Source organism: Camelus ferus, chromosome X (genome assembly GCF_009834535.1).
Source record: "Camelus ferus isolate YT-003-E chromosome X, BCGSAC_Cfer_1.0, whole genome shotgun sequence".
Taxonomy (NCBI): Eukaryota; Metazoa; Chordata; class Mammalia; order Artiodactyla; family Camelidae; genus Camelus; species Camelus ferus.
This window is the reverse complement of record NC_045732.1, coordinates 36,880,995-36,903,698: the sequence shown is the minus strand read 5'-3', so window position 1 is coordinate 36,903,698 and position 22,704 is coordinate 36,880,995. Positions and strand designations below refer to the sequence as shown.

The following is a 22,704-nucleotide window of genomic DNA, read 5'->3' as shown; positions in this document are numbered from 1 at the left end:
TTTTGCAAGCTTTTAGGAAAGTAGCTCCAGCTTTGGAATGATTTGATTGTTTGGGATACTGCACCACTTTTTACCTGGCAGGATTTGCTAGTGTAAACTGAACAGGTCGACTCTTAGTGGCCCTCTCTAATATAAACATATCACCAATGAATTTTTAGTTTGGCATCTTTCTGGTGAAGACAGTGACTTCTGATTGTGGAGTTCATTGCTTGTCTTCTTGACCCTTGGCCACTGGGGAGAGTTTGCTAATATCTTATATGATGCCGCAGAAATGGAACCACTTTCCAGAGACATTTACAAGGATTACACTCCAGCTGGGGGAAGCAAGCAAGCGGGCAAGGTTTCAGTGTCCGGGGTTGTACTGCCTTGGCACTCCCTCTCTTCCTATGCCTCGTGAAACGACCGCTTCCTTCCTCCATCACCAGCTTCAAACTGTTTTATGTTTGTATCAGTAATCTATTGCTGTACAACAGACTACCCAAAACTTAGTTCATTCAAACTACCACGTTATTGCTCATGTTGTTTGGCTTAGGAATTTGGGCAGGGCTGGGTGGCGACAGCTCATCTCTGTCCCACATAGTAATGGCTGAGGTGCCTGACTGAGGGGCTGGAGGATGCAAGAGGGCATCACTCCCATGTCTGGCATCTCACTCCGAGGTGGCTCAACTGGCTGGCGTTGACTCTCTTTCTCTCTCTGTCTCCCTACATCATATCTCATTTTCTCCACGTGCCCTCTCCAGTCAGATAATTGGACTTCCTTAGATGGCAGTTCCAGCTTCCCAGCTCATGCACATTCAAAGTGGAGTGGAGGAGGTGGGGGCAGGATATAGCTCAAGTGGTAGAGCGCATGCACAAGATCCTGGGTTCGATCCCCAGTACCCACTCTAAAAATAAATAAGTTAAATGAACCTAATTACCACCCAAAAATAAATGAATAAATAATAATAAAAAATGTTTTTAAAGTGGAGTGGAGGAGAAAGAAAAAGTGGAGGCCCCCTCCCCACATACACACCTTTTTTTAAAAGCACAACCCAGAAGTTGCACACATTACTTTTTCTCACAACCCATTGGTGGGACCCACCTAACTTCACGAGGCCACATCAAACTTCAGAGGAGGCCGGGAAATACAGTATTCTTTCTGAAAGGCCACAGACCCAGGGAAACTTCTGCGCTAAAAGAAGGGGTGAACAACCACTGGTCTCTGCCACATAGACTATACAGATTGAGAGGAAGTTGGTGTGAAAGATCAAAGGCTAAAAGAAGGGAGAGAAACAGCAGTTAAAAAGCCAGTTTAGCAGGGGAGGGTATAGCTTAGTGGTAGAGTGCATGCTTAGCATGCATTGGGTTCAATCCTCAGTGCCTCCATTTAACGAAAAAACTAAATAAACAAACCTAATTACCCCCCCCCAAGCCCTAAAGTAATTAATTAAAATGTTTTTTAAAAGCCAGTTTGAATGGGTTGTGGAGGACATCAGAGAGGAAAGGGGTATTGAATGGAGTCTGTTTGCTGTGAGCAGCTGTGACGGTCCTTTACTGAAGATAAGAATGTCATCTTGCCCTAGAATGAGGTGGAGAAAGAGAAGAAACCCCCCACAGGTCAGGCAGTCTCAGCCACACGTCACTGTCATGTTCTGAACCTTTTCATCATACCTCTAGTGGTCACCTTCAAACACAGGTCTCCTGGAACCTGGAAAACGTTATTTAAAGCAAACATTTTAGGATGCAGTTAATTTATAGCCTGAGTTTAAAGGTTTTTTTTTTTTTTCCTTCTTAATCTGTTGGCCAGAACATTGTCCTTTTGGATCTCTTTCTTATTTCTACCCTCTACCTGGTTAGACGTGTTAAATATTCCCCAAGTATATAGTTTAGCTTCTCAGATAAATAGTAGTTGATACAGCGCGATATATTGGTTTCTGACATTTTATATGCAGAGAGGGAACTAGAGCACAGAGGAGGGACACAGTTTGTCAAATGGCTCCAATGAGTGGGGCAGAGGCCAGGATTTTCAGGAGAGTTGCAGGGTTTCCACACAGTAACTTGCCCTGTAGGCATCCTGACTCAACAGGGAATCGTGATTATGTTTCTATAGTAACTTTGTTTATTTCATTCATGGAAATTTATAACTTCTAAAAAGCAATGATGGCCACGGCTGTGTAATAATAGGCTTAGGTTTCTGGAGCATCTGCCGAAGGGCCGGCCAGCTGGTTTCATCAGCTGAAAGACAGGGTATGATGCTTGAGGATGCAACAGAACTGAGTCCTGCTGCCGCTCTTCGATGACTTACGGGGAAGCTAGAGCAGGCGACCACGAAAGAGCGTGTGTGCGGAGGATGGAGGAAAACACTAGGTCAGCAGCAGGCAGACACACGGAAGGGTTCAGCTTATTAAAATAATTTTAAAAATATGTGATCATGTCTTAAAATTCCAGACCACAGAGAAATTCCAAAAGAGAGGAAATATTTCCCAGTCTAGAAATGAGGATGAGAATAACAATGCTTAGTCTAGTGGGTGGTGGGGAGAAGTCAATGAAATAATGCAGGGATGGTATCTAGCATGGGGTGGGCATGTAGGAGGGTTCAGTAAATATTAGCTATTATTTTTAGTGATTTCTTTCTTCTAGTTTCTGATTTGGAAGAGCAGTGCTTTTGAAAAATTAGGACAGTTTCGACTGATCATTGTTAGCTGTCATAAGCTGACTTTGGGAAGCTCTGAGACTTTTCACCCAGATAACCTCATTTGGAGCGATGTTTGGTCACAGTGTCAGTATTCCCAGTTTATATGAAAAAAAAAACCCAGCATATCATCCAGATGTTTAGTTTACATGACACAGAGCCTGACAGTGTCTTCACTCTGACAGTGTTGCTCCAAGAAAATACGGTAACACAAAGTAATTCTACATTGAAATCTAGCTCCTCTCCTTGGCCGCTCTCTTTTTGATTTAAATTTTTTAAAAAATGCTTTCCAATTATGAGACTGCCAGCAGAGGGCAGGTACTGTATACTTGTCTTTCTGATTCACCCCAAGCTGTGAAATGTTCATCTGAATGATAAAAGTATGTCTTCTATCACCTATCATAGTAAAAAAAGAAAAGGATTATTTTAAAAAGCTTAGCAACTGAAAGTAGACACCTCTAATACATTTAAAGCAGCTTCCACTTCACCATAGCATTTAGAAACTTTATCAGTTCCAAGAAGCCTATTTTTTCACATTTTAATATCCCAGAAATTAGGGTGCACCTCACAATTGATAGTGAAGAAATACGGTAGTTATTCAATTCAGGATTAGTGTATTAGGGCTGTAAATTTACACTCCATTGAAGCATGACGTAGAATGAAAATGAATTTGGATAGCTGAGGATGAAATTGTTTAACAAATTGTTCATAATTTCTTACCCTAAATACAATGAGAAATTGTTAGACAAGATGGAGGAGAAAGTATATGAAGACTTGACTTGGCGCATTTCATCTCTCAAAGATGTTTGTGATTCAGAGTCTAATGACATTTCATTTTCATTCAGGTTGTGGTAGTATTTAAGTAATTACCAGCTGATATATAAAGCAGTGCAAATCTAAATGTTGTTCGTTTACTGTGTCTGCTTTAAATGCATTCTCTACCTGTTCAGAATCATCAAGTAGAATTTGCCCAAGTTTGAATTCCCCCTTGTGATTTCACTTTAGCTATGATAAGGTGAAGTTTACCCAGTAAGAAACTGACATCTCACTTACTTCTCACCCTTATTATCAACCCATCCTTGATAGTGAGGGGACAGACATTCTGTTACCAGGTAGAGAAATTATCTGGGGAAATTTTGGAGGCCTTTGGATGGCCAGAGCCAAGGTAAAACTGCTGTCCCCAAACACAAAAACCATAGATGTGGTCCAGTGGCGGTTGGAGGGGAGCATGGACTCAGATCATTGTTTGTTTCCAGATACTGAGGAGTATGTTGGAAATAGACGTAGCCAGAAGAGAGAGAGCTTGTTCCAGGGCAAAGTGCTCTAATTTGGGTTATAATTTACATTATCATTATTTATATGCCTGGCCTTAAATAAATCACTTATGCTCTCTGAGCCTTAGTTTCCAGATCCGTTAAATGAGAGCATCGCGTCACTCCATTAAGCCTCCATGGCACTTACTTTTACCTCACTTGGAACAGTGCCATTTCCCACCTCATATCATATTTCATGTGTGGCAACCTAATGCCCCTAATAGACTGTAAACCCTTTGAGAAGCACGGGATTCTCTTGCCTTTGTGCATGCCCAAACCCAGCAGCTGGGATGATGCCTTGGGGAAGGCAGGTACTCACTAAAGATTTGTTGCCTTGAATTTACTCAAACTAGATGATACCTAAGGCACCTTTCCCTAGTATTCTGTGATGCTGTCTTTAAAGCAGGAGGGACTCACTGTGGCTGAATGACTTCTAGCTGGGTAACTGCCATGTTGCCAAGTCAGCAGGCAGGGTTTTGAAGCATGGGGAGGAAGTTGCCGTAGCTAATAAATTACCTGACAAGACACTTAGCAGGGCCAGCTGATGGCAGGTTTAGTGGCGTGCGGGTGAGTACTCAGTCTTTAAAACTCAACAGGCAAGATGAAGCGAGGGAAGAGAAATACAGAGCGGGGAAGGAGCCCTTCAGAAATGGGGAGCACCGAGAGCTTTGGGCATGCCAAATGCTGGGTGTCGGACTTCAAGTTGACAAGATATTTCTTGATGATGGTGAGAATGTCCTGGTTATATTTTCAGATATGGAACCTCCTAGAATCAAGTGCCCAAGTGTGAAGGAACGCATTGCTGAACCCAATAAGTTGACTGTCCGGGTGTCCTGGGAGACCCCCGAGGGAAGAGACACAGCTGATGGCATTCTCACCGAGTAAGTGCAACTTGGCAGCTTGAATGATGCCTCCTCTTTTATGTGAGACGTTCACTACCCAGAGTGAGGACGTGTATCTAGGCTGGTCTATTTATGCTTTTAGGCTCGGCACAGCCCTCTTTCAGCCATTCCTCATTCATTTCTTTATTTTTCTTCACCATCTGAAATAGTGTATATTTTACTTATGTATTTGTGTATGGCCTGTCTCCGCTACAATATGTTCATGGCCGTATCCCTAATGCCCAGCACCATGCCTAACACGTAGGTGGTTCTCAGTAAATATTCGTTGAAAGAAAAAAGGAAGGGAGAAGGGGTGGTGGGAGGAAGAGAAGAGGAGGGACAGAAGAAGGAAGAGGAAGCCAACTGGTTCATTCAGGGATAGACTCACCCCCACTGCCTGCCAGGGGCCTGCCCGAGGCCGCCCTGGAAAGCCTCTGCATCTCCCAGGTTTGAGCCCAGTGCTGCCCTGCCTGGTCCTCTGTGAGTATGGTTTAGTGCAAAACTTTTCCATCCCTTGTTTTTTGGCAACTGCTTCTTTCAAAACTTTTGATCTTTAATTAACTTTTTAAACGTGTGACCACATTGAACCCTTAAAGACACGACTTAAAAATAAAAAAAGAGGTGCCTCCTGCCTTCTCCCCCCCACCGCCCCCACCTCACCCCCCACTCTCCAGGACCAACTGCATTAATAGTTTGAAATCCATCCCAGATGCTTTTAAAAATGGGTGGTTCCCTTTGGTGAAGTCCAGCTACATGTTGTTCTAATCTAGCATCTGGTCCTGCGCCCCTGCAACTATCTGATCAGACTTCATGTTCCCTGAAGGCCACTGCTTCATGTCAGCACATTCACATGCATAAAGTTCATGGTCTTGTTAGACCTCCCCACCGAGTTTCCAGCTCTGGACGGAGAATACCTCTGACTTACCCCCAGATGAGCTATACAGCAGGGAGAGACTTTCTAGAATCCTCTCAGCCCCGGCTGGGCAAGAAAAAACATTTTTAAGCAATTATGAGTGATAATAGAACATTTACAAGGAAGAGGCTGAGTCTCTCACCCCTAGCAGGACATTTTGTTCCTACAGCCTGATAATGTTTTCCCAGTGCACCGTCTAACTTAGAGAATCTTAGTTATGTGCCCCCTTGTAACTCCTCAAGGTTAAAGTTTAAGTATTAAGAAAATGATTTATTTGCTGTCGTATACACACATCACAAACCCCTAAGGAGAAACTTTAGGCAACTGGGATTAAAAAAAATAAGTCACCGTTGATATAATCAGGGATTGGGTTTTAAATCTCTGAATCTTTTGGGACCCAGCACAATGCCCGGGCCCAGCCCTAGCCCATAATAGGTTCTTAGATTTTCACAACAGCGACTGCTATTGAAATCCGGTGTAATAAACACAAAATATCAGGTCACTAGATGATTCTATTTATCTGGCAAGGCTATTCCCCTTGGCATTTTTGTGGGTAACCGGTGTGTTATGGGTAGAAGTGTGACATTTGTAAAGAGCATCGCAGCAGCCCCTGGCCCTCCGTTCAGAGCAGCTGTCCGCTGCCCGAGTTCCGCTGCCCGAAGGCTGGAGCAGGATGCTGTGGGGCGTGCCCTCCCGCAGAACGAGCAGTTCAGACGAGGCCGTCTTGTCCCCTTCTCAGCAGTCGCTTGGCCTCCTTGCTTCTCCGGCATTTCTCTTGTGACCCCTTCCCCCATGTCTTTTGCAAGCTCCTGTTATATAGTTGCCTTTTAGGAGGGAAGGTTCTAGTGTCAAGCTGAGACCAGGGCTTCCAGTGAGTTCCCTTAGTTACTCCTTAATGACGGTTATTTGCGTGTCACAGATGAGAGTCCCCAAGAGGTTAACAGCGACTCATATTGGAAGTATGATCCCTCTCAGGTTCATCTGCATTTAACTTGTGCTTCCTGAGGACCTTAAAGCATCTAAGGACCAAAGTGACACGTCTCTAATGGTGGGATTTCTGGCACTTTCCTAACACCCCTCACTTCATACTTGTAAACAACTACTTTGTCCACCTGAGTGGAAGGTTCTGCTCAATGGTGACAATGATAATGTCACATGCCCCTTATTAACCAATATTCTCATCACTCCTAAGAAGTGTAGAGAGAAGGGAAGGTATCTATCTGTTGAAAAGCAAACACAACCTAGGATTTGCTCATGTTGTACCTATAGACGTTCCTGTCAGACAGCCGAGAAGAAAGACGTGGGAGTCACCCTTGCTGTGTGACCTTGGCGAGTTCCTTGATCTTTTGGTGCCACAATTTCCTCATCTATGAAATGGAGATAATAATGCCCACCTCATAGGGTTGTTGTGAGAACTGAATAAATATATGTAAAATGCCTAGAACATGCCTGACATGTGTAGTTTATGTACGTGCAAAGAACAATGGTGATAATGATTTATTATAATTCATTACTAAATTATTAAATATTATTAATCATATTATTCTATTAATTATTGCATATTATATTGATATATTATTTTAAATGACTAAATATTCTTAAGTGATAATAATTTATTATTATCATTATTAGGATCACGAAGGAGTCACAGTGAACTTGCCTTTTGGTCAGGAAAGGTCTCCACTCACCCAGACAGAAAAAGCAGAGAAAGTTGTAGCGCCCCCTGCAGGTCCAAATTGCCAATGACAGCTTGGACTACCCTTTCAAATGATTATCCTCACAGAAAATACAGATTCCCCCGTGGAACAAAGGCAGGATGGGGGGAAGACTTGGGCCCTGGGTTCTTAGCCTCTCTCATCCTCTGTTCCACAATCCAGCAAGAAAAATAAATCAAAACTTCCCAGGAATTGGGGGCTTCCATTTTCTGGTTTCAAACCGCTCTTCCAAAACAGAGAAAAGCTCAGAAAATTCTATTCTTTGAGAAGTGAAGTGGTGAAACGGGCCTAATGGCTGTCCCTTGGTTTGTCTGCATCTTTGATCATTAGGCTCATCATGGCCTAATTATTGTTACACCCACAATGATCATCTTTGGTGTTTCTGATTTTTCCCCCTTTAAGCGTTATACTTAAAGGGCTTCCCCCAGGCTCACATTTTCCGGAAGGTGACCACAAGATCCAGTACACAGTTTATGACAGAGCTGAGAACAAGGGCACCTGCAAATTTCGAGTTAAAGTAAGAGGTAAGATGACTGCTTATTGGCTTTTTTTCTCCATAAGAGCAAAGGGAAGCGGAGTCTCCAGCAAGAACCCAGTGTGAATGCCCCAAACCGGAGGGATACTTGCCCTCTGCATTAGCCTCTGCTGATGAGGCTGGGGGGTGGGTGCCGTCTTATTGCCTGAATTTCACAATCCAAATCCGGATGAGGTTCAGTGCTGGCAGATCATTTAAGGAGTCTGAGAGAGCAGTGGGCTAGTCCCACATGAGCCCACAGCTTGCTTTCCCAGGAGAATATGATTCAGTAACTTTTCCACCCTGGGCCTTCAGTGACCAGCTAAAGTCTGTAAGTCCTTCTGTGAAGGAGGTTAGCTTGGTCCCCTAGCTTGGGCCACCAAGAGACAATGTTCTCGGTGTTCCAGAAGCTTTGGTATCTAAAAAAAATGTTTTTAAGGTTTATTTTATGCCTCATGGTTTGGGCAGCTAATTACTAGCCATCTTTACTCTTTACCCTTCTGGATTCCACGTCCTCCTCTATAACACAGGGGGCTAACCCAGTTCATCTCAGTGGTCTCGTTGGTATGAACAGTGACCATTCCAAGGCCCACCCACTCCCTCGTTTCCCGGGCCAAGGTAGAAGCCGGGTTGCAAAGCTGGTGCCTCTGAACCCGCTCTTTCCCTGGTTACTCTGTGGTGGGGAGCTCAGCACTGAACCACCCCCACCCCTGCCCTGGGCTTGTGTCCCACACAGTCAGACGCTGCGGCAAACTCAACGCCCCGGAGAACGGCTACATGAAGTGCTCCAGCGACGGTGATAATTACGGGGCCACCTGTGAATTCTCCTGCATCGGCGGCTACGAGCTGCAGGGCAGTCCTGCCCGAGTGTGTCAGTCCAACCTGGCGTGGTCTGGCGCAGAGCCCACCTGTGCAGGTACGAGTGCAGTCCGCTCTCCGGCCCAGCCTGCAGCCGAGCCTAAAGACCCTTTGGCTGTGATTTCCAGGACAGGGAGGAGGGAGGGTTTCATTCTCTATCCTTTGAAAGGTTCCGTGCCATCCCTCTTCATCTGATGGGTGAAAGCGGTCCGCGAATCCCTGGGCAGCCCATCTCACCCACCCTCCTTTGCCTCTGTGGATCTTCGGATTTCTCTCCTCTAAGGAGGCAGCCGGAGGTGGGAACCTGGGGCCCATTATGAATCAGCGAAGTCCTGCTCTAGGTACCCTTTTTAAAAAATGTTTTTTAAAATTTTATTTAAAAATTCCTTCCTTCTACAAGTGTAAGAGTTTTTTGTTTGTTTGTTTGTTTTAATAAAGCCAGTACACTACTGCAGACAGATACTGTAAGGCCTGCTTTGCAGCACTGGCTGGAAAGTGACGCAGACCTTGGGCACGTGGAATCTTTCCTCCTCCTGTTAAATGAGGAAGAAAATGCCTTACCTACTACTTGAGCAGTTGTAGGGATTAAACGTGGCCATCCACTGAACAGTGGAGCTGAGTGGTGCTTAGCACATGATAAACTCTCAATACATGTCAGCTGTTGCTACTGAGGAAGAAAAACTGGGCTGGGTAATGCTAACTGTGAAATTTGGACTAGCCAGAAAATTCTGGGCATGTCTCTTATTTCTTTCTATACTCCACTTTTTTCTCATTTCCTGGTGTTTTCTCATCTTTATGCTCCTTTAATCCCAGCCATACAGAGTGACGTGAGAGAGAGAGGTGCATCATCAGCTAGATGCCCGAGGCTCTGCAATTTCATGCATTAAAGTACAGAGAACACACCTCTTTCCTTCCCTGTCTCGTTTCCTGAGAAAGGAGAGTAGTGCCCCTCCCCCACAGATACCCACATCCTAATCCCCAGAACCTGTGACTATATGACCTTAAGTAGCAAAAGGGACTTTGCAGGTGTAATTAAGTGAAGGATTTTGCGATGGGGTGAGTAGCGTGGATTACCCAGGTGGGCTCAATGGAATCACAAGGGACCTTATAAGAGGGAGGCGGAGCTCCGAGTCAAAGATAAGGGAAGCAGGGGTCAGAGAGGAGGGAGATCCCGAAGATGCGATGCTGCCGGCTTGGAAGGTGGGGGAAAGGCTACGTAAGAACCGAGGAATGCAGGAGGCCTCTAGATGCGGGAAGAGGCAAGGAAGCAGATTCTCCCCCCAGGGTGTCTGTAAGAGAATTTGTGTGTGTTAAGCCTCTAGGTTTGTGGTGCTGAGCGTCAGCAGCAAGGGGACACTAACACACCTCCCCACCCTCCGACCCTGCGCTTCTTGGGACCACCTTCCAAACAAACTGGGACCTCCTAGTTGAATCTTTACCTCTTAGACACAGTGTGTTGTCGTGGCCTGTGTTGAGCCGCAACCCGTAGAGAGTTTCTGACCTACCTGGCTATTTCTTTCTAAAAATTTTTTAAAATTTGAAGTATAGTTATTTTTTTGCACTTTTGTTTGTTTGGGGGGCAGGTAGTTAGGTTTGCTTATTTATTTCTTAACGGAGGTGCTGGGGATCGAACCTGGCGCATGCTAAGCGTGCACTCGACCACTGAGCTCTACCCTCCCCCTGGTTATTTCTGATTACAGCCATGAATGTCAACGTTGGCGTCAGAACAGCAGCTGCGCTTCTGGATCAGTTTTACGAGAAAAGGAGACTCCTCATTGTGTCCACGCCCACAGCCCGAAACCTCCTCTACCGGCTGCAGCTGGGGATGCTGCAGGTGAGTCCTTGCCGCGGGGGCCAGGGAGGGAGGGAGCCCTCTACCAGGAAGGGCCCAGTCATTTTACTAAAAGTAAAAGCCAGATTCAGTGCCTAATCCATTTACTGTGCGCAGCAGGAACTGGCACTTTCAAACTCCCACCATTCATTTCTGCTTCTGGGGCATAACCTGATTAACACTGACTCCCCAGAGCTAACCCAGTCTTTTTCCAACTAATGAGGTTTGTTTGTCTTCACTAAGAAGCCTAATTGACATGCCATCCAGGTCCAGCCAAAGAACAGTGTTCTTTGCCGAACCTGTTCAGGATCTGACTGGGGTGGAGGCATCAATCGTTTGTCCTAAAGGCTTGCTCAAGGGATGAGAGGCATCCAGGAGCCCTCAGGCTCCAGGTCCTGCCACTGGAAGCTTTCCAACTCTCCCAGAGCTCCCCAGAGAGGGATGACCAGCTTTTAGGGAAGTGGTTCTCAAAGTGTGGTCTGTTGACCAGTAAGATCAGCATCACCTGTGAGCTGGTCAGAAATGCTAATTCTCAATCCCCATCCTAGACCTACTGGATCAGAATCTATATTTTAACAAGCCCCCCAGGTGACTCCTAAGAACCTTAACATTTCAGGGAGGCTTTTCTGGGAAATGAGCCCTTCCCAGCTGTGTAAGTTTTGCAGCTACAAAATGAGGCAGCGTCTTTTGAGGGTGGGGGGAAACAAGCTAGAAACAGAAAGGATTGAACTAGAACTTGCTTGATTGTTGTCCTGAAGCTGGCTGAGTGGCCAATTTGAACACTAAAGAGGCAGGATGTTATCCTGGGTCGCGGACGCGGTGCTGCACTGTTTTGGGGGGAATATTTCATTCCTATATTACAGAGACTAGAACTAGGTGTTGAGAACAATCTTAGTTTAATCAAAGCCTACAATTTAAATTCTCATTTCAGCATCAAGACAACGAATAATAAAGCAGAACTTAGTGCTTATCACATGAAATATCTAAAGCCCCACCTCTTTGATCGCATTTTTTTCTGAGCTGTATACTAATAAATTTGTCGATCAGGCTTTCGGCACTCTCGATCCATGAGATCTTGAGTCCCCTGGTCCCATCTTTGCTCTTTAAAAAAAAAAAAAAAAAGACAATGAATAATGTCTTTGTTTATCCTCTCCATGTACTTGAAGGACTTCCCATGAACTCTGAAGGGCCATATAAAACACCTTGGGCTCCTTTGATAGGAACCCAATTCACCTTTCCCCTCCATCCCTGCCACCTTACCTCCACCTTGTGTCCCCTTGTCCCAGCTAGGGACTTGCTCTTCAGGTAGCACAAGCCCACAGCACCCCATCGTGTGGGAAATTGTTCTCTTTTGTTTTTTGGGGCGGGGGAGGGTAATTAGGTTTATTTATTTTTTTGATAGAGACATTGGGGATTGAACCCAGGACCTTGTGCATGCTAAGCATGTGCTCTACCCTCCCCCTCCTGTGGGAAACTGACCTTACAGGCTCTATTCCATGACTGTGCATTTCCTGACCTCTTTTTTTTTTTTTCCTGACCTCTTAATTCCATGGAAAAAATGCATAAGCCAAACTGGGTTTTCCTCAATTTGGCAAACTAGGGCTTTCATAAGTATAATTTTATTGAAACACAGCCAACGCTCAATGGTTTGTGATTCTGTATGGCTGCTCGAGCGCTGCAATGGTACCACTGAATAGTTAGACCTTCCAGCCCCACAAAGCCGAAAATATTTCCTATCTGGCCCTTTATGGAAAAGATTTGCTGACCCCTGTCCTAGTCTATCCCATTCCTTCACTAATTGCTAAATTTATAATCAATTAGTTAGATATGTGGCATCAAGGTGTTTATATGTGACTCCCCCCGTGCTCCTTCCCCCAACATATTTACATTGAGATTTTAACCAGAGCCTTGAAGGAAAGGTTTGATTGGCTTAATGATTCAGTTAGAATAATAAAAAAGTATTTCTACTTTTTCTAACTTTTCTACCAATTCTGTCACCCCACACAGAGATGCTTCAGTTGAACTGTAGTGAAAATGTGTTCTAATTTAATTCAGGAGTTTACATTTTTGCCCATTTAGTCGTATTCATCTTCAGTTACTTTTTTGTTCCCTGGTTGCCACTGCCACTCGTGATGAGACCTCCTGGCACATGGTTGAGTGGGTCACGTTCCCGAGGCTCTTGCCGAGGGCCAGCTCAGAGGGCTGGAACGTGCTCTTTTTTAAAAAACTGAGGTATAATTGACATATAACACTTTCAGGTGTGCAACACAATGATTCAGTACTTGTATGTACTGCAAAATGATCACCACAATAGTCCAGTGAACAGCCATTACCATACATAGTTGACAAAATATTTTTTTCCTTACGATGAGAACTTTCGAGATCCACTCTCCTAGCAACTTTCAAATACAGTATTGTTAACTAGTCACCAGGCTGTATATTATGTCCCCATAACTGTTTCATTTTATTACTGGAAATTTGTACCTTTTGATCCCTTCACGCACTTGGCCCAACTCCCACCCCTACCTCAAGAAAAATCATTCTGTTCTCGATGTCCACGAGCTTAGTTTTTTTTGTTTGCATATTTTTTTAATTCCACATGTAAGTGAGATCATATATTTTCCTGTTTGACTTATTTCACTGAACGTGATGCCCTCAAAGTCCATCCGTGTTGTAAATGGCAAGATTTCATTCTTCACGGCTGAATAACATTCTGTCATGTCTGTCACTTTTCCCTTCTTCTTCAGTGGACATTGAGGTTGTTTCCACAGCGTGGCTATTGTAAATAACGCTGCAGTGAACTTGGGGGTGCACATATCGTTTTGAGTTAGTGTTTTTCTTTGGATTACCCAGAAGTGGAATTGCTGGACTATATGGTAGTTCTTTATGTACTTTTCTGAGGAACCACCGTACTGTTTTATGTAGTGGCTGCACCAATTTACATTCCCACCTGCACTCCCACAGTGCATGAGCTTTCCCTTTTCTGCACACCCTCAGCAGCATGTGTCTCTTGTCTTTTCAATGATGGCCATTCTAACAGGCATGAGGTGGTATCTCACGATTTTGATTTGCATTTCCCTATTGACTAGTGATGTTGAGCGACTTTTCTTATACCTGCTGGCCTCCCATGTATCTTTGGAGAAATGTCTATTCAGGTCTTTTGCCCATTTTTAAATTGGATTATTTATCTTCTATTGAGTTGTATGAATTCTTTAGATATTCTGAATATTAACCCCTTACCAGATAAACAGTTTGCAGTTTTTTTCCCCCATTTTGTAGGTTGTCTTTTCACATGTTGATCGTTTCTTTTGCTGTGCAGAAGCTTTAGTTTGATGTAATACCACTTGTTTGTTCATTTTTGTTGATAGCATTAGGTGTCATATCCAAAGAACTGTTGCCAAGACCCATATCAAGGAGCCTTTTTCCTGTTTTTCTTTTAATTGAAGTACAGTCAGTTACAACATGTCAGTTTCTGGTGTACAGCACAATGTCCCAGTCATGCGTATACATATATATTCATTTTGATATTTTTTCCATTAAAGGTTATTACAAGATACTGAACATAGTTCCCTGTGCTGTACAAAAACTTTTTTTAAAATCTATTTTTATATATAGTGACTAACATTTTGTAAATCTCAAAATCCCAAATTTATCCCTTCCCATCCCTAAGTCTGTGAGCCTGTTTCTTTTCCTATGTTTTTGTTAAGGACTTTCATGTTGTTAGATGTCACATTCAAGGCTTTATTTAAAATTCATTTTTGTAAGTAGTATAAGATAGGGGATTAGTTTCATTTTTTACATGAGAATATTTTTTTTTTCACGCCAATTATAGAAGAGAAACTTTTTGCTCCATTTCATATTCTTGGCTCTTTTGTCAAGTATTAGTTGACTGTATATACTTGAGTTTATTTCTGGGCTCTAGATTCTGTTGCATTGGATTTTTTGGGTCTGTTTTTAGGCCAGTACCACACTGTTGTGGTTAGCATACCTTTATGATGTAGCTTAAAATCAAAGTGTGATGCTTCCTGCTTTGTTTTTCTTTCTCAGGATTGCTTGGCTATTAGGGGTCTTTTGTGGTTTTAGATAAAATCTAGGATTTTTTTCCTACTTACGTAAAAATGCCACTAGCAGCTTTTCACCATTGAGTATGTTAGCTGTGGGCTAGTCACATATGGCCTTTGTTATGTTGAGGTAACTTCTGTCTATACCAAGTTTGTTACATTTTTTTTTATCATGAAAAGATGTTGAATTTTGTTAAATGCTTTTTCTCCATCTATTGAGATTTTTTTTCATTCTGTTAATCTGATGTATCACATTGACTGCATGTGTATGTTGAGCCATTCTTGCATCCCAGGCATACATCCCACTTGATCACGATGAGTGATACTTGAAATATGCTGCTGAATTCAGTTTGCTAGTAGTTTGAGAATTTTTCCATGTGTTTTAATCAGATATTGATCTGTATTTTTCTGATAGTGTCCTTTTCTGGCTTTGGTATCAGGGTAATGCTGGCCTCATAAAATGAGTTTGGAAATGTTCCCTTCTTTTCCTTTTTGTTTTTGTTTTTTTTTTGGAAGAGTTTGAGAATTAGTCTTGATTCTTCTTTAAATGGTAAAATTCATTAGTGAAGCTATTTATTGGTCATGGGATTTCCTTCCTTGGGAGATTTTTAATTACTGATTTAATCTCCTTACTAGTAATTGCTATATTCAGACTTTCTATTCACGATTCATTCTTGGCAGTTTGTATGTTTCTAAGAACTTTTCCATTTCTTCTAGGTTGTCCAATTTATTGGCTTAGAGTGTTTTTATAATAGCCTCTTATGAACTTCGTATTTCTGTGGTATCAGTTGTAATGTCTCCTTTTGTCACAACTTAGATTTGGGTTCTCTTTTTTCCTTGGTTAGTCTACCTAAAGGTTTGTCAAATTTATATATCTTTTAAAAAATTGTTTATCTTTTTAAAGAACTAACTTAGTTTGGTTAATCTTTTCTATTGTTTCCCTATTCTCAATTTCATTCATTTCTGCTCTAATCTTTATTTCCTTCCTCCTGCTAACTTTGGGCTCAGTTTGTTCTTTTTCTAACTCCTTGAGGAATAGAGTTAGGTTGTTTATGTGGGGAATTTCTTGCTTTTTAATGTTGGTTTTTATTGTTGTGCACTTGCCCCTTACAACTGCTTGTGCTGCATCCCTTAAGTTTTGGTATGTTGTGTTTTCGTTTGTCTCAAGATGTGTTTTAATTTCTCTAATTTCTTCTTTGATCTATGTGTTATGGATTCTATGGAGAGTGTTGTTTAATTTCCATGTATTTGTGCATTTCTAGTCTCATCTTGTTTGACTTCCCAGTTTCATACCATTGTGGTCAGAAGATACTTGGCATGATTTCAGTCTTGAATCTTCTAAGACTTATTTTGTGGTCTAATACGTGGTCTATCCTAGAAAATGTTTCATGTGCATTTGAGAAGAATGTGTATTCTGCTGATGTCAGATAGGACGTTCTGTGTATGTCAGGTATATTTGGTCTATAGTGTTCAAATTTGCTGTTTCCTTATTGATTCTCTGTCTAGATAATCTATCCATTGTTGAATGTGGGGTATTAAAGTCCCCCGCTATTAGGGTATAGCTGTTTATCCTTTTAGCTCTATTAGTTTTTGCTTTGTTTTTAAGTTTTCTGATGTTGGGCACAGAAATATTTACAGCTGTTACAACTTCTGGATGTATCGATGCTTTTTATCGTTATATAATGAACTTCTTTGTGTTTTTCTTAAACCATTTTTTGATTAAAGCCTATTTTGTCTAACTATTCCTGCCTCTTTGGGGTTATCAGTTGCTTAAAATATTTATCCCTTTACTTTGTGTCTTGAAGGCTAAAGTGACTCTTGTAAGCAGCATATCATTGGATGTTTTTTTTAAGAAAAATCCACATAGCCATTCTGTTTTTCACTTGGAGAATTGAATCTGTTTATATTTAAAGTAATTGTTCATATGTTTAAAGTAATTATTGATAAATAAGGACTTACTGCCATTTTGTTAATTGTTCTCTGGTTGTTCTGTGGATCCACCGTTCCTTCCTATCCTGCTTTATTGTGTGTTGATGTTGTATGGTATTATGTTCTTTTTTGTAATTACTACAGTTTTTTCCCTTGTGGTTACCATGAGGCTTACATAAAAAAATTCTTAAAAATTAATAACACCTTATTTTAAACTAATATCAACTTAACTTCAATAAAGTCCCAAGCTTGACACTTTTATTCCTCTTCCCCTTCACAATTTCAGTTTTTGATGTTACAATTTACTCTTTAATATTGTGTAACTAATAGATGATTACAGTTCTGCTTATTTTTACCATGTTTGTTTTTTAACTTTTAAACTAGAGCTATAAATGAATTACATACCACCCTTACCATGTTGCAGAATCCAACTTTGACTATATATTTCCAATTACTAGCGAGTTTTACACTGTTTTTATGCTTTTATGATGTCAGTTATCATCCCTTTATGGTCATCCCTCAGTATCTGCAGGGCATTGGTTCCAGGACCTGCTGCAGATACCAAAATCTGCGGATGCTCACATCCTGTTGTCAGTCTTCTATCTGTAGGTTCCACATCTGTGGATCCTCAGGCTGTACACACAGGACGTGGTCCATGGTTGGTTGACTCTGTGGATGTGGAACCCGTGGATATGGAGTGCTGACTGTACTTTCGCTCAAAGAACTTCCTTAGTGTTTCTTGTAAAGCAGGTCTAGTGGTGATGAATTTTCTCAGCTTTTGTTTGGGAAAGTATCCCTCATTTCTTTTTCTGATGTACAGCATAATGTTTTAGTCATACATATATACATATATATATTTTCACATTCCTTTTCATTATAGGTTACTACAAGACATTGAATATAGTTTTCTGTGCTATACAGTATAAACTTGTTGATTTTATTTGTAGTAGTCAGTATCTGCAAATCTTGACCTCCCAATTTATTCCTTCCCACCTCCTTTCCCCCCTGGCAACCGTAAGTTTGTTTTCTATGTCTGTGAGTCTATTTCTCTTTTGTAAACAAGTTCATTTGTGTCAATTTTTTTTAAAGTGATATCATGTGGTATTTGTCTTTCTCTGTCTGACTTACTTCACTTAGAATGACAATCTCCCAGTCCATCCACATTGCTGCAAATGGCATTATTTTATCCTTCTTTGTGGCTGAGCAGTATTCCATTGTATGTATCACAGCTTCTTTAACCATTCATCTGTTGATGGACATTTAGGCTGCTTCCATGTCTTGGCTATTGTAAACAGTGCTGCTGTGAACATGGGGTACATGTATCTTTTCAAATTAGAGTTCTCTCTGGATATATGCCCAGGAGTGGGATTGCTGGATCATATGGCAACTCTATTTTTAGTTTTTCCTTTCATTTCTGAAGTGGAGCTTCACTGAGTATAGTTTGTGGTTGACAGTTTCTTTCCCATCCAAGATTTTGAATATATCATACTATTCTCTTATGGTCTGAAAAGTCTTACTGAGAAATCCACTGATAGTCTTAGGGAGGTTCCCTTGTATGTAACTTATGTTTTCTCTTGCTGCTTTAAAAAATCTTTGTGTTTGACTTTTAACAATTTACTTACAGTATTTCATGATGTAGCCCTATCTGAGTTCAACATATTTGGGGTCCTTTGGGATCTGGATGTCTTCATTCTTTCCTTAGGTTTGGGAAGTTATCAGCCATTACTGACTTAAATATAATTTTTTCCCTTTTCAATTCCCAAAATGCAAATATTTTTGTTGTGTCCCATAAATCCCTTAGGCTCTCTTCAATCTTTTTCATTATTTTTTCCTTTGTGTTCCTCTGACCAGATAATTGGAAATGTCCTTTCTTACAGGTTTCTGACCCTTCTGCATGGGTGAGTCACCTTTTGATGCTCTCCATGGAAATTCTTCAGTTTAGTTATTCTGCTCTTCAGCTCTGATTTTTTTCATGGTTTATATTTCTTTGTGAAACTTATTTTGTTCATGGTTTACCTAATTTCATTTAGTTATCTGTTCTTGTAGGTCATTAAACCTCTTCAAGAGGATTAATCTGAACTGACAGTTCATAGCTCTCCATTTCCTTAGGGTCAGTTATTGGACCTTTATTACTGTACTTTGGTATCACACAGCTTTGCTTTTTCATGATCCCTGAATCTTTACACCAGTATGTATTCATTTGAGTAAGTGATCTCCTTTTGCAGGCTTTTGAGGTTCGCTTGGGCGGAGATAGCTCTAGCTCTGTTGAGGTTTCTGGCCACATCCTTGGGCAGGTGGGCCCTGCTGTAAGGGTCTGTTGAGGCAAGGCATTTGTTCGAACTCTGAGGTTGGGGGTGTACTGCTGGCTGAGAACAGCTGGATGGGACTGCTATCTTGGTTCCCTGCCCCAGTGAGGCTGTAGGATGGGTTTCACGATTGCCTGGATTCTGGCCAGGCTTCCTAGATGCTTGGGGCTGGGTATTATACCCAGCAGCAGGTGGGACCATGAATTAGCTTCCCTATCCTGGCAAGGCAGCAAGATGGTACCCAGGGCCTGCATGGTTCATTGTCTGGGGACCCAGATCAGGCAAGAGTGTGCACTGAATATTTTGGTTAGGTGAGGCCACCAGTTTTGGTCTGCAGACGGAGAAAGCAACGGGCTGTGCTCTCTGTTCAAGTGCCACTGTAAGCAGGGCTGTTGGATGGGCGGCACGGCTGCCTGTGTGTGTTGGTTAGGATCCTGGGTCAGGCGGCCTGAAGGCTGTGCTCAGTAACACGGGAATGCGTTTCCCTTCCTGGGCATAGCAGGAGAAGCAGCTCAGTTGCCACCAATGCTCTGTTTGTGGCCTTGAATCAAGCCGACTTAGGCCTCAGGTTCCCTGGCTGAACAGGGCCGCTGGCTTGGCTCTGACAGCCACCAACTCTGGCCACCCACCTCTCAGCCTAGGAGTCGCTAGGTCACGCCACTCCCAGGTGCTGTGACTAACCCTTCCTGCCAGGTGGGGGCCACACTCCACAGCAGGTAGAGCTATGATGTGGGCTCCTGCCTGGGTGGGGTGGTGGTGGGGGCACTGTAGGCAACTCTGTTTCCCAAACAGGCTTTCTGGTCTGGAAGAGCTAGGAGCCTCAATCTGCAGTAGGCGGGGCTGTGTGTCAACTCCCCTGTCTGGGCATAGCCGGGGAACTCTCCACAGGGAAAGTGCAAAGATGGCGTCCCTGGCCTACAGGCTCTGAGAGCCTCCCTGCAGGCCTGTAGGTGTGCGCCAAACCTGAAGCCCGCTCTTAGGGTTGAAGACCCAGGACAAAAATATGAGGCCTCTTTCACAGAAATGGGGGTATGTTTCGGTCTGCTGTCTGTGCAATGCCCTGGACGGGGTAGCCCACCAAGAAGTCACATGGGACCCAGGAATGCTGACCTCTCTGGCCACCAGAGCCAGGCCATCAAGGGGTGTCCCTGGGTGGCAACCACCCAAACCAGGTCACCAGATGTAAAAAACCAAGGCATCAGATCAGAGTTGAAATCTTTTATCCATGTTTCTTCAGTATGTTCATGTGTTGGGGGGCTTAGGGCAGGCGATGTGAGGGGTGGAAGCACGGGCAGAGAGGGGACACTGAAATATTCCTTCCTCCTTGCAAAGACAAAATTAGAATCCTCTAGGGGTGGTCTTGGACTTTTTTTTTTTTCTTTTTGGAAATTTGGCTCATGCAAAGTCTCACCCCATCTTCTGGAAATACATACACTGCCATTTTGCTTAGGTTTTCAAAATCTCATTGCCAAGCCATTTCTGAATGATTCCTCTAGGAAGGTATTTAGGTTTTATAGCTACTTGTTTAACCCCAATTTCTCAACTGTCTTCAGGACAGTTTGGAGTGGGCAAATGAAGTTCCCAAAACAGAACAGTGCCACTCCTGTGAGTTTGCAGTTTGACATGGAATTCTTTGTTCAGCCACACTCACACTTCCTCTATTGTTTTTGTGTTTTTTCCAGCAAGCCCAGTGTGGTCTGGATCTTCGACACATCACCGTAGTGGAGCTGGTAGGTGTGTTCCCGACCCTCATCGGCAGGATAGGGGCAAAGATCATGCCTCCAGCCCTAGCTCTGCAGCTCAGGTAGGGGAAATTTCTGTCCTTAAATGTTATCACCTATAAATGTCCTTTTTCTCTGATGAGGTTCCTGGATTCCTCTCTATTCAGTCTTGATTCCAGGAAACCTTCAACAGTTAATTACTTTTATCCTGGGAGTATTATAACCATGCTAACTGGAATGTTGCTGCTTGTCCAAATATGATGCAGTGGGTAATTGACAGTGTTCTTTTCCCCCTCCAACCAAATTTTTTTGCTTTATCTTTGTTCTTTTTTTTTTTTTTTCCTTGGTAGGAGTGGGATGGGTAGTGGAGAGACTGCAAAAAGGTCTTGAGCAATCCTTGGTGTTATTAAGAGGGCAGGCATCCAACTTAGCCTTTCCAGGCTTGGCATCTTTTTCCTCCAGGCTTCCAGGGCACTTGTCCATAGCCCTATTTTAACAACTATATTTTATTTTGGTAACACTTACAAAGCCAGAACCATGGTGTCCAGACTCTGAGTAATGGTGCATTAAAGGAGCAGAACTCAACAGCCAAGAGGTAATTTCAAAGCAATCCAAATTTTTACTTGTATCTCTGGACCACTGTGAAAAGGATAATTAGGTTGAAGCAAAGCTTCTGAAAATCTGCATTTCTCACATATCTTTTTCTGTCATACACGCAAGGGGACGGGGTAGATCTCTGTTCAGTAGTCTCTCAGGGTCCCAAGCTGATGGAGGTTCCACTATCTTGTAACATCAACATCCAGAATATAGGACTTCGAGGTTTCTGCAAAAGGGGAAGAGTGAAAAGGAAAAAAAAAAAAGACCACGCTACCTTTTTATGCTTAATATCAGAAGCATAAAATTGCTCTCTCCCAGTCGACTGGCCAGAACTCAGCACATGATCGTGATCAAACGTCAAGGGAAGCTGGGAAATGTAGTCTTTCTATACCCAGGCAGAAGAAAGTGAAATAGAACTTGGTGAATCCTGTCACAGATTTTTCAGATTCACAGAAATTCCTTGAGAGATTATATGATAGAAACGTCCTTAGCAAGTGATGTTAGATTGACACAACTTCTTCTTCTAATTTGTCTTATTTTCCATCTGCCTTTTGAGCTCTCTCCACCCTAAGAGAGTCTGCTCCATCCACACCAAGGTCAAAAACTCAGAAGGCCAAGGATGGAAGAATTATTATGCCTGAATTCTCTTTAGTTGACTGAAGGGTCTATGGCCATACCACCCTGAATGCCCCCAATCTTGTCTGTTCTCGGAAGCTAGGCAAGGTCGGGCCTGGTTAGTACTTGGATGGGAGTTGACTGAAGGAAGGAGAGGGCTGGGAACACTCAAAAGCTTTGGTTTGTTGTTTGTCCTACTGCATTTGCATCTAGTACCTGCCTAGGGTGTGTAACCCTCCTGAGGTCCGTACCAGATCTTTTCAACATTTGCTACCTAGTACAGTGCCTGGTACCATGTTGGTGCTAAGTAGGTAGAGTAAATGACTCTAAATTGAAACAGCTTTACTATTTCCAGGGGTGAGTATATTTACAATTAAAGGTATATTTACAAATACCAACACTTCAATTTGAAGATCACAGAACTTGAGAGGATCATGTTGACATCTGAAATTTTAATGAACATCCTCAAAGTAGGTTTCATGAAGCTATTGCTTATTTAGAACTAACTGCTCATAAGCTATGTCAATGATTTTTTAAAAAAACCTGTTGCAGAATTTACTAAAGGATTTTCTCATTGCATATACAGCTAGGGAATCTTTTTATAAAAGCTTGATAGGACTTTTTTTTTCCCCAATAAACAAATAGATGGGTTTATTTGGTCTGCAGGAATCTGCCTTTATGGAGTAAACAGGAACCCAATGGCAGTATCCCCTGTTTCCAACCTCCTTCTGTTAACGGCATGGCACTATTCTGATGGTATTAGGGCTCCAGAGGACAGG

The 22,704-nt window shown here is 42.6% G+C and overlaps 1 protein-coding gene across 2 annotated transcripts in view; it reads left to right on the top strand.

Annotated features, from left to right (window-relative positions):
- Positions 1-22,704, top strand: part of SRPX (sushi repeat containing protein X-linked) — a 79,837-nt gene that overhangs the window by 32,619 nt on the left and 24,514 nt on the right. For both annotated transcript variants that reach the window (XM_032474395.1, XM_032474394.1), the window contains 5 exons: positions 4,739-4,865; positions 7,896-8,017; positions 8,744-8,923; positions 10,566-10,699; positions 20,675-20,796. In XM_032474395.1, coding sequence (XP_032330286.1) covers positions 4,739-4,865; positions 7,896-8,017; positions 8,744-8,923; positions 10,566-10,699; positions 20,675-20,796 — 685 coding nt within the window. The remainder of the gene's footprint in view (positions 1-4,738; positions 4,866-7,895; positions 8,018-8,743; positions 8,924-10,565; positions 10,700-20,674; positions 20,797-22,704) is intronic.